The sequence below is a fragment of the Plasmodium falciparum genome (genome assembly GCF_000002765.6).
Source record: "Plasmodium falciparum 3D7 genome assembly, chromosome: 4".
Taxonomy (NCBI): Eukaryota; Apicomplexa; class Aconoidasida; order Haemosporida; family Plasmodiidae; genus Plasmodium; species Plasmodium falciparum.
The window spans coordinates 966,321-983,874 of record NC_004318.2 but is presented as its reverse complement, the minus strand read 5'-3'; the positions used below and the strand labels follow the sequence as shown (position 1 = coordinate 983,874).

At 25.3% G+C, this 17,554-nt stretch overlaps 2 protein-coding genes, 1 non-coding gene and 1 pseudogene across 3 annotated transcripts, besides 1 other annotated feature; 2 read left to right on the top strand and 2 right to left on the bottom strand.

Moving 5' to 3' along the window:
• The first annotated feature begins 884 nt into the window (after positions 1–884).
• PF3D7_0421500 lies at positions 885–2,052 on the top strand (annotated as a pseudogene).
• Positions 885–2,052: a sequence feature (rifin, pseudogene).
• A 1,774-nt stretch (positions 2,053–3,826) lies between these two features.
• Positions 3,827–3,961, bottom strand: PF3D7_0421400. Its single transcript, XR_002966610.1, has one exon. It is a non-coding gene; the product is annotated as a Plasmodium RNA of unknown function RUF6 (non-coding RNA).
• A 3,322-nt stretch (positions 3,962–7,283) lies between these two features.
• Positions 7,284–14,844, top strand: PF3D7_0421300 (erythrocyte membrane protein 1, PfEMP1; the record flags this gene model as incomplete). The annotated part of the gene is made up of 2 exons (XM_001351481.1): positions 7,284–12,584; positions 13,564–14,844. 2 exons carry the CDS (start codon positions 7,284–7,286, stop codon positions 14,842–14,844), a joined length of 6,582 nt encoding a protein of 2,193 aa, XP_001351517.1.
• Positions 14,845–15,601: 757 nt separating this feature from the next.
• PF3D7_0421200 (rifin) lies at positions 15,602–16,788 on the bottom strand (the record flags this gene model as incomplete). The annotated part of the gene is made up of 2 exons (XM_001351480.1): positions 15,602–16,573; positions 16,720–16,788. 2 exons carry the CDS (start codon positions 16,786–16,788, stop codon positions 15,602–15,604), a joined length of 1,041 nt encoding a protein of 346 aa, XP_001351516.1.
• Positions 16,789–17,554: the final 766 nt, after the last annotated feature.

Sequence of the window (17,554 nt, the reverse complement as noted above, 5' to 3'; positions counted from 1 at the left end):
GTATCACATAATATTCTAATAAAAGTAAAATTTTTTTGTGTACAATATCTCTTTTTTTAAAAACAATTTAGATTATAATTACAAATTTTAATATTTATTCTATTGTAATTATACAATATATTGTTTTTTTAATAAAATATTATTTTTAAAATACTTTTTAATATATATATATATATTTGTATAATTTTAGATACATTAGAGGGAAATGAATAGCATACAATAAATTTTAGAACAAAAAAAAGAAGAAACCAAATTAAATTATTAAAATATATTACTTTTAATTAATATTAAAATATATATTTACTATTAGATTTACTTTTAATACCACATATTATAATGTACAATGATTCTTACTAATTCTTATTTAATTCCAATATTGTGAATATACATATTGTTATATCAATTCCACATATATGTTCTAAGCAGTTGTAAATTATATGTTATGTACACCTGGAATAACTATTTCTCTACACATTCGTACGTAATTTACAAGAAAATAAAACACTTTGTTTGTAACTACAGTTTTACTTGTTATTAACATGTACAAAAAAAAAAAAAATTAGAATTATAATTTATGATATGACATAAAATTAAACGTTATTAGAAATTAAAATTCAAAATTATAAAAAATGTAATATATTTTGATATATAATTTTAATTTTTTTTTTTTTTTTTTTTTTTTTTTTGGTAACGGAACAATTATTCAGATACAAATGAGCATATATATTTTTATAATGGAAGTTAATTGTTAATTATATTATATAAATTATAATGATATTTTAGGTTAAAAATATTTAATTTATTTACAAAATATAATAAGGTATTATATATCAAATATTTAGTTATAATTTTTATCATAGAATATTAAAAATATAACACTAAAAATGAAAGTCCATTATATTAATATATTATTGTTTACTGTTCCATTAAATATATTGGTAACATTATGTCATGTATGAATGAAACATTGATAATTATATATATATTTACTGTTTTATTTATGTAAATATATCATATACATATTTATTACAAATATATAAAATAATAAATTACACCTAGATATAACAAAAATATATATAATATATTCTTTATAGGTATATAATCAAATATCTCTACACATCAGAAACCATACACCAACTACTAAGTCACGATTGTTATGCGAGTGCGACGTGTATACATCCATTTATGATAATGACCCAGAGATGAAAAACGTAATGGAAAATTTCAATAAACAGACAGAGGAAAGGTTTCATGAATACAATGAACGCATGCAAGAAAAACGTAAAGAATGTAAAGACCAATGCGAAAAGGATATACAAAAAATTATTTTAAAAGATAAAATTGAAAAGGAATTAACAGAAAAGTTAGAGGCATTGGAAACGAATATAAAGACTGAAGATATACCTACTTGCGTGTGCGAAAAATCAGTAGCAGACAAAGTGGAAAAAGCATGTTTGAGATGTGGAGGTATATTAGGTGGTGGTTTGGAACCAACGGTTGGTTTATTAGGTACAGTTGTAGTAAATCAGTTGACAAAAACTGCTACGGTTGCCTCCATTGAATTTGTTACTCAGGAGGGTATAAAAGCAGGTATTAAAGCTGTTGTTCATAATTTAATAAATGTGCTTCATCTTTTTGATGTTACACGAGATATATGGTTAACTCTTATTAATTCAAAAAATTATAATACTGTTAGTGGTCTAACAACAGCTGCTAAGACTGCTAAAGAAGCAGTTGGAACAACATGTCTAAGGAATACTCCTCGTCTTAAGCCTTCTTGCGATGCCATATTTAATAAGAGCAAAGTATAGTTTGGTCCAGTTAAATAAGCTGGTATTGAAGCTATTTATAATAAAGAAGCATCAATTGAAGTAGTTGAACTTGGTAAGATAACATCTACAAGCACTAGTTATTATACTGCTATTGTTGCTTCAGTTGTTGTAATAATATTTATAGTTGTGGTTATGGTATTTATTTATTTATTTAATATTACGTTATCGTAGAAAAAAGAAAATGAAGAAAAAACTCCAAAATATAAAATTATTGAAATAAATGATGTTGTATTGTTTCGATATAACATTTAATTTGCAATATCACATATTATTTGATTTAATATACATGTATGTTATAATTAATGAATTTGCTTAAAATATTATATTTTTATATTTCATTTTTTTTTTTTTTTTATATAAAGAACTTATATAAATATACATTGTTGATATATAAATTTATTATATTGCACCTATGAACTATTATATAATGGAATATATAACAGAATAAATATATTTTATTGTTAACATTATAATTAAATAAAAATCAAAATATAAGAATAATTATAAAATATAAATTAAGACAAATAAATATAATTTTAATTGATAATATTCACCTTCAATATTCATTAATTAATATTTATAATATGTATAATATGAAATATTATTATTTTTTCCCCTTTTATATATATTTTATTTCTTAATTTAAATTCATATTTCCATATTACTAGTTCATTAAAATGAAAGCTACAGTATATATATTTATGAAACTACAATTATATAAATCATTTCGGAAATTCAAAATTCATTATATATACGTACATATTTATGTATAAAATGGGACACTGCTCTTTCTTTTAACATAATGTTATAAAAGAAACATTTCTAAAGTAACAAAAATACGTTATACAATATAGGTTTATCACATTACAATTTTATAGTATATATTTACATCTTTTCTATTTTTGTTCTTGTTTTTTTTTTTTTATCCTACATATAATTACCATTATATGAAAAATAAACTTACGAATGGTATTAATGTTTTCCGTTTATAGTTAGTAATTACATATAGCATAAAAATATATTATTTCTTCTACATATTACTATATCTATACAATGTCATACTATTTCTTAAATATACAATTACATGAAATGATACAATTCATGTATGGCAAATCTTTAAATATCTTATCTACTAATTCAAAATTAAAAATTAAATATATAAACAATATTGTATAATCTCTAAATTATTAATATAATGTATTTGTATAACATTCATATTCACACAAAAATATACTACATAGCACGTTATATGAATACTTTCCCCTTTTGTAATTTATTATAATGATCATTAATAATATTCTTCTTCTCATCAATATATAATATAATTATTTAATAAAATCAATTCATTTTGTTAAATACTGTCAAAAGTTTTTAAAGTAAAATTAATATTCATATTAATAATAAAGTAGATACATAACAGAGAAACGTGCAACATGCAATAATATTTAGAACAAAAATAAAAATAATTAAATTAATAAAATATATTTTTTTAAAAAATGGTAACACATTTTTATATACTAACAAGTTTAGGTTTAATATTACATAATATAATGTACACCATTACTTGTTGTATTTTTTTGATAACAATTATACAAACATATCTGTTAAAATATGTATTATATATATATATTATGTGGTAATATAAAGGTTCATATATTTTTTAATAGTAGCACATATAATATATAAAATCTTATAATGTTATTGATTTATTAAAAATATGTATTTATAAACAAATCGAAGTATATTTTTTAAATTTTGTTAAAAGGACACACAATTCAATATATTAATATATGAATTTTTTTTTCTTTTAAATTGTTATATATATGTGATAATTTATTTATTTAAAAAAATGAGATATTTACATTGTATAACGTATGTATTTTAATAAATAAAATTATAATTTATGCATTAAGAATATTAAAATATATATATATACATATTATAATATATAATATATATTTTATAATAAATTATATAAAAATTTTATAAAAAAATTGCGCCGCCCCCCTCCGGGTAACTTAGCAGCTCGATCTGCAACTTTTCTTATGAAATTGTCGGCAAGCGGAGTCGAACCAACGTTCTCACAAGGAAAGGTTACATACCTAACCACTGGGCTACTGAGGCAGCTTAATAATAGTACTGACATCAAAGTATTATTAAAAATGAAATTTATGCATATAATATATATATATATATATATATATATTTACCACTGTATGTACATATATAAAATATATCATAATAGGAATATAAATATTTTGAGAATAAATGTACGAATTTTATATTTAAATTTAAAGAAAAGAAAAATATATGTTATATATATATATATATATATATATATATATATTTATATATATATATTCATCTTGATGTTTAAATTTATTTGGAGAATAAAATTATATATATGAAAAAAGGTATGTAAATGTATTAATTTGAAATATATATTATTATATTTTTTCGCTTTTGTTTTTTCAATATATTCATATATATATATATATATATATATATGCATATATAATTATTTTTTTTTTATGTTATTTTTAAAGTAATAATATATATTTTGAAGAATAAAAATTACTATCAAATAAGCCTTCATAATAAAAAAATAATGAACATATTAAAGATTCATACATTTATATATTTTTTCTTTCAATATAAAATATATAAATTTATAAGCAATATATATGTTATAACAAATGTATAGACACGAAATTGTTTGCTATACTTAAACAAATTACTAATAAGCAAATATATTCAGATATATATAGTATGATTAAATAATATGTTCTGTGTATTGTTGGGAACCTAACAAATATTATGAAACAATTTTAATACTTTATCAAATTATATATATATATAAATAAATATTTATTTTTAATTATTATTCTTAATATATATATCATGTAAAATATGGACTCAAATTTTCTAATACAATTTTTATAAAAAGTATAGACAAACCAGACCAAATTCATTTATTATATGATTTAAGAAGATTTCATCCTTTTTTATAATACTGCTTTCAAAGTTTCATACAAAATCTTTTCCCTTTTTTTTGTACATTACGATAGAGAAATATATATATATATATATATAGCATATCATATGTTACCATCACATATATTACCATAAATCATATTTATATTGATGCATTATACATGAAGTTTATGTAGATTGGAAGATAATTATAGATATATAATTATTTGTGTATTTATATATGTTAGATAGGTTTAGTATGTACTTGTATTTCTCTATTTATATATATATTTTGAGTGTAACCAAGCGTATATAGTTATAAAGATTGTTCAGTATATGTTGGTATGTGAATGCATGCATATGAGTCTATCTTATTTTTGGTATATATATCTATGTTCATATAGATATGTTTTAGAGATGAGGTTTATGTATTTGTGTGGATATATATATACAAAATACATAATTAATAATATATCTTTCATAAGAATAGTAAATATACAATATATATAAAAATAAAATAAAAACATAATAATATCTATAGTTATTATAACATCCTTTTTTTTTCAATTTTATTTATTATATTTATTTTATTTTATTTTATTATTATTTTTCTTTTTTTTTTTGTTATCTCTATATTACAAATATATATAGAAATATTACTATTTCGAGTATAAATAAATTTATTCTACATATATGTATGTATATTATCTGTTCATTATATATATATATATATATATATATTCTATATGTATTGTATTTGAATTATGTATGCATCCTATATATATATTATATACATTCTCTCTAGAAATATATTAAATATATATATGTATTTTAATTAAATATATATGTATTTTGTATTATTAAATGTTATATTATTTTTATACATGTGTTAGTATATATTTTAATATATAATTTAAACAGATTAGTAATATGTAACTATTGAAATCTATATATTTATATAATTGTATTATATTTGTAAAATGTTTTTGATAATTTGATCAATATTAATGTAGAGAAAATGTACATTTTGTTCACACAATATATTTGAATATATATATGTATATACATATATAATTTTTCACTTTAATGTTTTTTTTATATTATAAAAACAAAATAAAGGAAATATATAAAATACATGGAATACATAAAATATATAAATTATATAAAATGAAGTATATAAAATAAATAATAAAAAAAGTGTAATTTTTTTTTTATTAATACAATAGTCCATTTTCTATGTTATTTTATTTTATTTTATTTTTTTTTTTTTTTGATGTTGTACATATATACTATATAATACATTATATATTGTAATATATTATAAACTATATTATATAACAATAAAAATTAATATTTATAATATACTATTTTCAATATGATAAAATACCTAAAAAATATATATCTATCGTATATATGTATTTATTTTCATAGATATATGGTAGATAATATAGATAGAAAGGTAATATTTACTTTTTCTTATCTATTATATAAGATAAATATATATATAAATAATTTAATAACAAATAGATAAATGATTATAAAATAGTATAATAATAATATATATATATATTTTTTCTATTTTATATAATATATAATATATATAGAATTATATAAATAAAAATCTACATTAAATATAACATGTTCTCTTTCATAGTTTTTAACAAAATGTTTTAATCTATTAGGCTATATTTAATATTTAAAAAAATATATAAATAATTATATTAATGTAAAATATAATTAAATATATATATATATATGTCCATATATATGTTGGTATATTTCTATTAATATAACTAAATGATATTGTACAAAATAATTATATATTATAGTAACTGAATTAAATAATATATATATATATATATAAGTGAAAAATATTAGTATGAAATATTATAATATTATCATGTACTATTAAAATTATAACAATAAGGTTAGTAGTAATGTTATATAATATTCATATTCCCACATTGTCATATATTTATAATATATATAAATTAAGATATATATATATTTCTTCAAATATCGACATAAAAACATATATATAACATTTCCGTATTATTTCATACATCATATCGATTACATTTTAGCTTCTTTTTTTTTTTCATGACATAGTAAGACTAAGAAACAAAATAATATCACAACAAACATAGTGACTACCGTTACATGATATTACCACATAATATAAAGCATTAAATAATATTATTGCATGTTAATGATAACTACTATATCATATACAACACTCCTAGCTATCACTACATAGTAACAGTAGTAGTCACAATCACGGCATCATGGTAATATATATTTTCATTCATATCTTCCTTATCGTTTGTTGTGCATACACTATTAATATATATTTATGTTATAATGGTAGACTATGTTAACAATGTATGAATGACCATCGTAGATTAATAATAGATACATGAAAACTGTGTATATGTATGTGTACATTTATGGCATAATGTAGTCGGGAAGCATACAAAAATGGCGCCGCAAAGTAGTGGGGGTAGTGAGGAGGATGATATTGACCACAAAAGTGTGAAACATTTATTGGATAGCATAGGGAAAAAAGTACACGACAAAGTGAAAAGTGAAGCTAACCAATATAAAGATGACTTGAAAGGAAATTTGCAGCATGCAAAAGATATGGGGGAAAGAGCTAGCAGCAATAAAACATGCGACCTTGTAAAAGAATATTATGAGCACTTTAATGGTGATGCTAGCGATAAAAGGCAGCCGTGCAAAAAAGACACAAACGGAAACGATGTAGAGCGTTTTTCGGTTAAACAACAAGCAGAATATGATAACAAAAAAATGAAATGTAGTAATGGTAGTAATGGTAAAAATGAAGGAGCATGTGCGTCGTTTCGACGATTAAATTTATGTAACAAAAATATGGAAAACATGGACACAAATAATAATGATGGTAAAGCTAAACATAATTTATTGGCAGAGGTGTGTCTTGCAGCAAAGTATGAAGGGGATTCTTTAAAACATTATAGTAAAAAACTTAACCTAACTTATACTGATTCTCCTTCCCAATTATGTACTGAGTTGGCACGAAGTTTTGCTGATATAGGAGATATTGTCAGAGGAAAAGATCTTTTCCTTGGTCATAAACAAAGAAAAAAAGAATTAGAAAAAAGATTAGTAGAAATGTTTAAGAACATTCAGGGTAATAATTCAAAACTCCGAACTCTTTCACTAAATCACGTAAGAGAATATTGGTGGGCACTTAATAGAGACCAAGTATGGAAAGCTATCACGTGCGACGCGGACACTGGTAATGCATATTTTCGAACAACGTGCAGTGATAGTCATCGTAGTGGAACTTTTTCTCAAGCTAAGGATAAATGCCGCTGTAAGGACGAAAACGGCAAAAATGAGACCGACCAGGTTCCCACATATTTTGACTACGTGCCACAGTTTCTTCGCTGGTTCGAGGAATGGGCAGAAGACTTTTGTAGAAAAAAAAAAAAATATGTTGATATAGTTAAAACATATTGTCGTGAAAAAGATAAATATGGTAACGAACGATATTGTAGTGGTAATGGCTACGATTGCACAAAAACTATATATAAAAAAGGTAGAATTGTTGTAGGTTATGAATGTACAAGCTGTTCTGTTTGGTGTCGTATGTATGAAAAATGGATAGATAACCAGAAAAAAGAATTTCTAAAACAAAGAAACAAATATCAAACAGAAATACCAGTTAATGGTAGGAAAAGACGAAGTACAACTAGTAATTATAAAGGATATGAAAAACAATTCTATGAAGAATTTAAACGTAACTATGGTGACGTTAATAAATTTTTGCAATTATTAAATAAAGAGGCAACATGCAAAACTATTGGAGATGAAAAAGAAAAAATTGATTTTACTAAAAACGTTGAGGATCATAAAAATATTAATAGTCAAGGAACGTTTTATCATTCGCAATATTGTGAAGTATGTCCCGGATGTGGGGTCAAACATAATGGTAGTGAATGGAAAGAGAAAAATAATGGTCAATGCAAAGGTGGAAAACGTTATACAATTAAAGATAATGCCCCGTCTACTAATATAGATGTTCTTTTTTTCGGTGATAAACGTGATCAGATAAAAAGTAAAATGGAGAAGTTTTGCAATCAAACAAATGGTTCTAGTGGTGATTGTGGTGGTACTAATAGTGATTCTTCTTTGTGTGAACCATGGCAATGTTATGAAGGTAAACATGTACAGAAAGATCAAAATGCACAGGAGGATGACGATGACGGCGAATATGACAAGGATTATACAAATATAGAAAATGCAGGCGGATTATGTATATTGCAAAACAAAAATAGAAAAGAAAAAAAGTCTGAAAAGGAACCTGAGCAATTCCAAAAGACGTTCAACGAATTTTTTTACTTTTGGATAGTACGTTTTTTGAACGATTCTATGTATTGGAGAGGCAAAATTGGGGGATGCTTAAAAAATAAATCAGAAAAATGTAAAAATGAATGTAATACAAATTGTAAATGTTTTTTAAAATGGATTGGAAAAAAAAAAACCGAATGGGGGAAAATAGTAGAACATTTTAACACGCAAAAAAATCTTCCAATGGATCATGTCTTAATTCTTAAATTTGTTTTGAAATTAGAGGATCTTTTCAATAATATTAAATCGGGTTATGGGAATGTAAAGGAATTAAAAGGAATTAAGAACATGTTGAAAGAGGAAGAAGAAAAAAATAAAGAAGAAGAAGAAGCAGGTGCTAGTGGTGGCGAAAATAAGAATACGTCAATTGATAAATTACTAAAACACGAAGAAGACGAAGCCAATAAATGCCTAAAAACCTACAAAGAAAACTGCCAACAACAAGAAAATACCTCTGGTGGAAGAACTGGAGAACCACGACCTGCCGCCACTGACCCCACTGCCTCCACTGGTAGTGGCGACGACGAAGACGACGATGATGATGATGACGACGAAGACGACGATGATGATGATGACGACGAAGACGAAGAGGAGGCGGAGGCGGCGGAGGGGGACACGGAGGCGGAAAACCCGGAACAGGGGGAGGAGGAAGAGAAGGGACCATCACAAGAGGACCCCAAGGTTTGTGAAACAGTAGACAAAGCACTCACTGGTGACACCACTGCTCTCAAAGATGCCTGTCCAACCAAATACGGCCCAAAGGCACCCACAAGTTGGAAGTGCATACCAAGTGGTGACAAAGCAGCCACAAGTGGTGAGGGTGACAGTGGTCCCTCACGTAAACGACGTGACACCACTGGTGGTGAATCCACCACATCTAGTAGTGCCACCACTGGTGGTAAAGACGGAGCCACTGGTGGTAGTGTTTGTGTGCCACCCAGGAGGCGAAAACTATACGTGGGGGGATTAACGAAGTGGGCAGAAATACAGTTGAAATCACAGGCAGGTGGTGATAAAGCCACGCAGGAAGGTGATGGTAACGGTGGTAGTGAGACACAACCACAAGGTGGCACACCCTCACAACCAGACCCCAAAGTGGAACTACTCAAAGCATTTGTTGAGTCCGCCGCGGTAGAAACCTTCTTCCTATGGGATAGGTACAAAAAAGAATGGATGGCACAAAAGTTGGCGGAACAAGGACTAACTGGTGGACTACCCGGCCTCTCCAGTAGCGTCCTCGGTGAAGAGGAGGAACAGCCCCCCCAATCCAAATTACAACAAACTGGTGAAATCCCCCCCGATTTTTTGCGTCAAATGTTTTATACTTTAGGAGATTATAGAGACATTTTGGTGGGTAACAGCACACACATTTTGGAGGCTGTAACTATTGGTAGTAATAACGAAACTGGTAAAGAGATTATGAAGGCAATACAAGAGAAAATACAACAAATTCTCCCCCAAAATGGCGACAAACCTGGCAAAACTAGTGGCACAACCCCTCAAGCCTTGTGGTCAAAATACGCCGAACCCATTTGGAATGGAATGATATATGCTTTAACATACAAAGACAACACCGACAGTGGCGCAAAAGGCAAACCACCAACACAAGATACACAAGTGAAAACAAAACTTTGGGACGAAAACAGCAAAAAACCCAAAAAAAACGCCGGACCCGAAAGCAACATCGACTATACGTATGAAAACGTGGTACTTAAAGAAGATGAAAGTGGTGCCAAAACCACTGGTGGTGACACCCCCCTCACCAACTTTATATCACGCCCCACCTACTTCCGATACCTTGAAGAATGGGGAGAAACATTTTGTCGACAAAGGACGAAGAGGTTGGATAAGATAAAGGAAGATTGTGAGGTGGATGATGATGATAACAAATGTGATGGTGATGGTTTTTACTGTACTCAAAAGGTTACAAATGAGGATGAAACTATTAAGGGTTTCGATTGTTCGACGTGTGCCAGACATTGTAGATTTTATAAAAAGTGGATAGAAAGAAAAAAAGACGAATTTACTGAACAAAAAAATGCATATAGTAAACAAAAAGAAAAATGCAAAGAGGGAAGTGAGAGTTCTAAACAATTTTGTGGAACACTAAAAGATGACGCTGCAGCATTTTTAAATAAGTTAAAAAGCGGACCATGTAAAAATGAGAGTGGAGAGGGTCCAATAAAATTTGATGATCAAGATAAAACATTTAAACATACAGAATATTGTGGTCCATGCTCTCAATTTACTGTTGATTGTAAAAATTGTAATGGTGGTCATACAAAAGGGAAGTGCAAAAATAAAACGATTACTGAAGAGGATATTAAAACAATGAACGATCATAATCATGTTGTTATGGGTGTCATTGATAACAGCGCAAAAGGATTTGATGATGGTTTAGAGGCTTGCAGAGATAAATGTATATTTGAAGGTATTAGAAACGATGTATGGAAATGTGGCAAAGTATGTGGTTTAGATGTATGTGGTCTGAAAAACGCTAATGGGAAAAACTATGATCAAATTATATTAATTAGAGCATTATTTAAACGTTGGGTAGAAAATTTTTTTGACGATTATAAGAAAATTAAACATAAAATTTCACACTGTATAAATAATGGAAATGGATCTATATGTACAAGTGATTGTGGGAAAAAATGTAATTGTGTGAAAGATTGGATAACTAAGAAAAAGGATGAATGGAAAAACATAAAAGAACGTTTCCGTGAACAATATAAAAAGCCCGATAATTACAATGTCAGAAGTGTTTTGGAGGAAGTGATACCTGAAAATCATCTTGTAAACACTAAAAATAAGGTTATAAAAATAAGTAAGTTCGATAATTCTTGTGCATGTAGTGCCAGTGCGATCTCAACAAATGGTAATGAGGAGGATGCTATAGATTGTATGATTAAAAATCTTGAAAAAAAAATTGACGACTGCAATAGGAACCACAACCCTAGTGACAAAGAATGCAACGAAACATTAGCACAAACGCCTGACGAAACTTTTGACAATGACATAGAAATAGAGGAGGCGAAGAAGATGGTGCCAAAATTTTGTAAAATAGAGGAAGAAACAAAAGAAGCAGTGGATGAAGAAGGCGAATGTAAAGCATCATCCCCTGCTGAACCCAAAGTACAAGAAGAAAAAGAGGAGCAAAAAGATAAAAAAGATGAAGAAACAGAGCAAGCGGCACCAACAGGTGACAAAGGCACAAAGGAACTTCCATTAACACCAAGACCGAGACCTGGACCACAACCAAAACCCCCCCCTCAAGTGGAAAAAAATCCGTGGGAACATCCCATTGTCATACCCGCCCTGGTGACCTCCACCCTCGCCTGGAGCGTTGGCATCGGTTTTGCTGCATTCACTTATTTTTATCTAAAGGTATTATATATATATATAAATATATATATATATATATATATATATATGTGTGGATGTGGATGTATATGTATTTGTGGGGTGTGTTTGGATATATATATGTTCATATATATGTATTTGTGTATATGTATCTGTTAGTGTGTTTGGATATATATATGGATTTACATGTATGTGTTTTATATATATTTTATATATATATATTTATATTGAAAAAGAAAAAAATGAAAAAAAGAAAAAAAAAAATTTATTAAAATAAAAAAAAAAAGGAGAAAAATATTTTAAAAATAATAAAAATTATAATAAAAATATAAATTTTGATAAAATAAAAAATGAAAAATATTATCAAAAAAAAATTAAAAAAAATTTTATATAAAAAAAAAATGATTATAAAAAAAAATTTATTAGAAATAAAATAAAAACAAATTTATTAAATAAAAACAAAAGAAGAAAAAAAAACATTAAAAAAAAAATATATATCATAAAATAAAAAAAAAAGAAAAAAATATATTAAAATAAAAATATATATCATAAAATAAAAAAAAAAGAAAAAAATATATTAAAATAAAAATATATATCATAAAAAAAAAAAAAATTAAAAAAATTTATTTAAATAAAAAATAAAAAATTATACAAGGAAAATTAAATATAAATTTAAATAAAAAAAAAATAAAAAAAATTTAATTAAATAAAAAAAATAAAATAAAATTTAATACATTGACATTTACACATATATATATATATACCCATAACTACATTCACATTTACACATACATATATATATATACCCATAACTACATTCACATATACACATACATATACATACATATATATATATATATATATACCCATAAATACATGCACATAACACATACATATATATATATATATACCCATAACTACATACATATATACATTAACAAACTCATATATATACCTAAATACATATATATACATACACATATATGTTCATTTTTTTTTTTAGAAAAAAACCAAATCATCTGTTGGAAATTTATTCCAAATACTGCAAATACCCAAAAGTGATTATGATATACCGACAAAACTTTCACCCAATAGATATATACCTTATACTAGTGGTAAATACAGAGGCAAACGGTACATTTACCTTGAAGGAGATAGTGGAACAGATAGTGGTTACACCGATCATTATAGTGATATTACTTCATCTTCCGAAAGTGAGTATGAAGAATTGGATATTAATGATATATATGCACCACGTGCTCCTAAATATAAAACATTGATAGAAGTGGTACTAGAACCTAGTGGTAACAACACAACAGCTAGTGGTAACAACACAACAGCTAGTGGTAAAAACACACCTAGTGATACACAAAATGATATACAAAATGATGGTATACCTAGTAGTGATACACCTATGAATAAATTTACTGATGAGGAATGGAATACATTGAAAGATGAATTTATATCACAATATCTACAAAGTGAACAACCAAATGATGTACCAAATGATTATAGTAGTGGTGATATTCCATTGAATACACAACCGAATACTTTATATTTTAATAAACCTGAAGAAAAACCTTTTATTACATCTATTCATGATAGGGATTTATATACTGGAGAAGAATATAGTTATAATGTTAATATGGTTAATAGTATGGATGATCCAAAATATGTATCAAATAATGTATATTCTGGTATAGATTTAATTAATGACGCACTAAATGGTGATTATGACATTTACGATGAAATATTGAAACGAAAAGAAAACGAATTATTTGGAACAAATCATACGAAAAAAAATACATCAACCAATAGTGTTGCAAAAAATACAAATAGTGATCCTATACTCAATCAAATAAATTTGTTTCATACATGGTTAGATAGACATAGAGATATGTGCGAAAAGTGGGAAAATGATAATGAGCGGTTAGCCAAATTGAAAGAAGAGTGGGAAAATGAGACACATAGTGGTAACAAACATAGTGACATACCTAGTGGTAACCATGTGTTAAATACTGATGTTTCTATACAAATACATATGGATGATCCTAAACCTATAAATCAATTTACTAATATGGATACTATCTTGGACGATCTGGAAAAATATAAAGAACCTTATTATGATGTGCAAGATGATATTTATTATGATGTAAATGATCATGATACATCAACTGTGGATACTAATGCTATGGATGTTCCTAGTAAAGTACAAATTGAAATGGATGTAAATACCAAATTGGTGAAAGAGAAATATCCTATAGGAGATGTGTGGGATATATGAAATTAATGTAGATGTTTGTTTGTTTCTTTCATGTGTTTTTTTTTGTATAGTGGTTATATTTGTCGGTTATATTTTTGTTTTTTTATTTTTGTGGAATATATGTTATATATTTTTTTTTTTGTGGATATTATGTGTTTTTTTTTTATTTTTGTGGAATATATATATATATTATTTCTGGTATATATTAAATTTTTTATTTGTGGAGTATATATATATTATTTCTGCTATATATTATATTTGATTTGTGGTTTATATTATATGTTTTATTTGTGTATTTTTATGTGTTTTTCTTTTTTTTTTGGTATTTAATTTTTAGTGTTATAAATTATATTATATTATATTATATTATATTATATTATATTATATTATATTATATTATATTATATATATATATATATATGTACATGTATATAACATGATTATATTGTGTTATATATTATGTTATATTTTTTAATTTTGTGGTCTTATTATATACAATTATATATATAGTGTTATATATATTAATTATAATCACATAAGTAGTTAATATTATTTAGAATAAACATATTATATATTATAAAAATATATATATAATTTACACTCATTTCATTAAAAAAAAATTAATAAATATAAGTTAATTAATTTAATAACCACATAACATTAAACAAAAAAAAATATATATAATGTTATAAAAATTGAATTATTATAATATTCTTGTATTAAAAAATCTAAAATTCACAAAACATTAAATTGAATTTAATATCATGGAACCATATATTTATTCCTTTAATAATTTAGTGTAATGGGCTTTTTTATTCATTTTATTTTTTCGTCGATAACGTAAAACTAAATAAATAATTATCATAATTAAAACTATAATTAATAATGCAACAACAGAAGCAATAATAGCATTCTGGCAAATAACATATTTAGCGTCTACTACAGCAATGCTGTTTTTTATAGCTTCTTCAGTAGCTTGTTGTGCAGCTGCTGTAGCAACAGGTTCGGCATCTGAGACGATAGATTTTACAGCTACTTCTATAGAATTGTACGTTGAAGAAACCTTCCCTGGAATTTTCCGTGCAGCAAAAAAATTTTCCATCGCCCAAGGGCAAATAGAATTATCAGCGCCAGAGCCACCTGTTAGACATGAAGATGGATTATATTGTTCATTTATGGCACGAGCAATCTTTGTGACATTAGTATATTTTGTTGTAGCAAAATAGGATTCCAATATCTGATTATCTAGAGTTGATACATGTAATTTTCCTAATCCTGCAATAACAAATTTCTTACCTGCCTCAGCACCTGCAGCTTTAATAGTCGCAGCCATGGCTCCATCCTTTGCCGCTTCCTTAGCTAATTCCGTAGCCGTAGTAATAGCAGCTTTTGTCAACTCTTTTACTGCAACTGTACCAAATATTCCAACACTTCCTGCAACACCACCTAGCCCACACCCATACTTAAGACAACCTGTTTCTACTTTTTCTGCTAATGATTTTTCTATTTTATCTTTTTCAATAATTTTTTGTACATTTTTATCACGTTGTTCTTTACTTTTTTGGCGTTTTTCATTCATACGTTCATCGTATTCTTCAAAACATTGTGAGGTACGATCAACAAATTGTTGCATTACACTTTTCATACCCGTATCCTTGTCATAATTTGATGATTGTGTGTCACATTCACATAATGATCTATTGGTTTGTGTATGATGTGATGTGATGGATGGTTTGTTTTTACTATACACCTATAAAAAATATATCATATATATGTATGTTATAATTAGTTGGCGTATATTATTTTACATATATTTGTTATAAATTTATATATGATATATTTAAATAAATTATTAAATACTATATATATTTATATTTATAAATATTTGATTCGTACATGATATGATGTTACCAATATATATAATGGAAAGAAAAATAATAATATTTTAGTGTAGTGCAGTTTCATATTTATTGTGATACTACTATTATTTTATGATTAAAATTATAACTAAAGAAATTCATATATAATAATATATTTTATTGTTACATAAGAATTACATATGTTTAAACTAATATATAATTATAGGCTTATACTATAATGCACAATTATTTTTCCCATTATATAAAAATATATTCATTTACTGCAACCATATTTGTTCCTTTTATTCAGAACAAAAAAAAATAAATAAATAATAATAAATAGGAAGAAAAAAATATATAATATAATAAAATATTTCCATATTTTTTATAAATTATCATTTTAATTTCTAATAAAATCTAATTTTATATCTTACGATATATTGTAATATTAACTTTTCTTTGTTCTTAAATATTTATAAAACAAGTAGAACTATAGTTACAAACAACTTGTTCTTTTTTGTGTTGTAAATTATATACAAATGTTTAGAGAAATAATTGTTAAAGGTGTACAATACGTATGTAAGAACATATTTCTATATATATATATTAAATACATATTCCAACATAAAATTGGTAGTATTTCAATTATATAAAACAATTTACAATAAAAATTGTGTATCACAATAAAAGGAACAAGTTTTTTTCAAACTAATAGTAATTGTATTTTTTTTTTTTTTTTTTATTTCGATACCCTTTTGTTCTCGATCTTATATATACGTTGTACTACAGGATATGTCATATATTATATAATATAATATATATTACATTATAAAAAAAAATAAAAATAATAAATATTATATTAATAATGTATT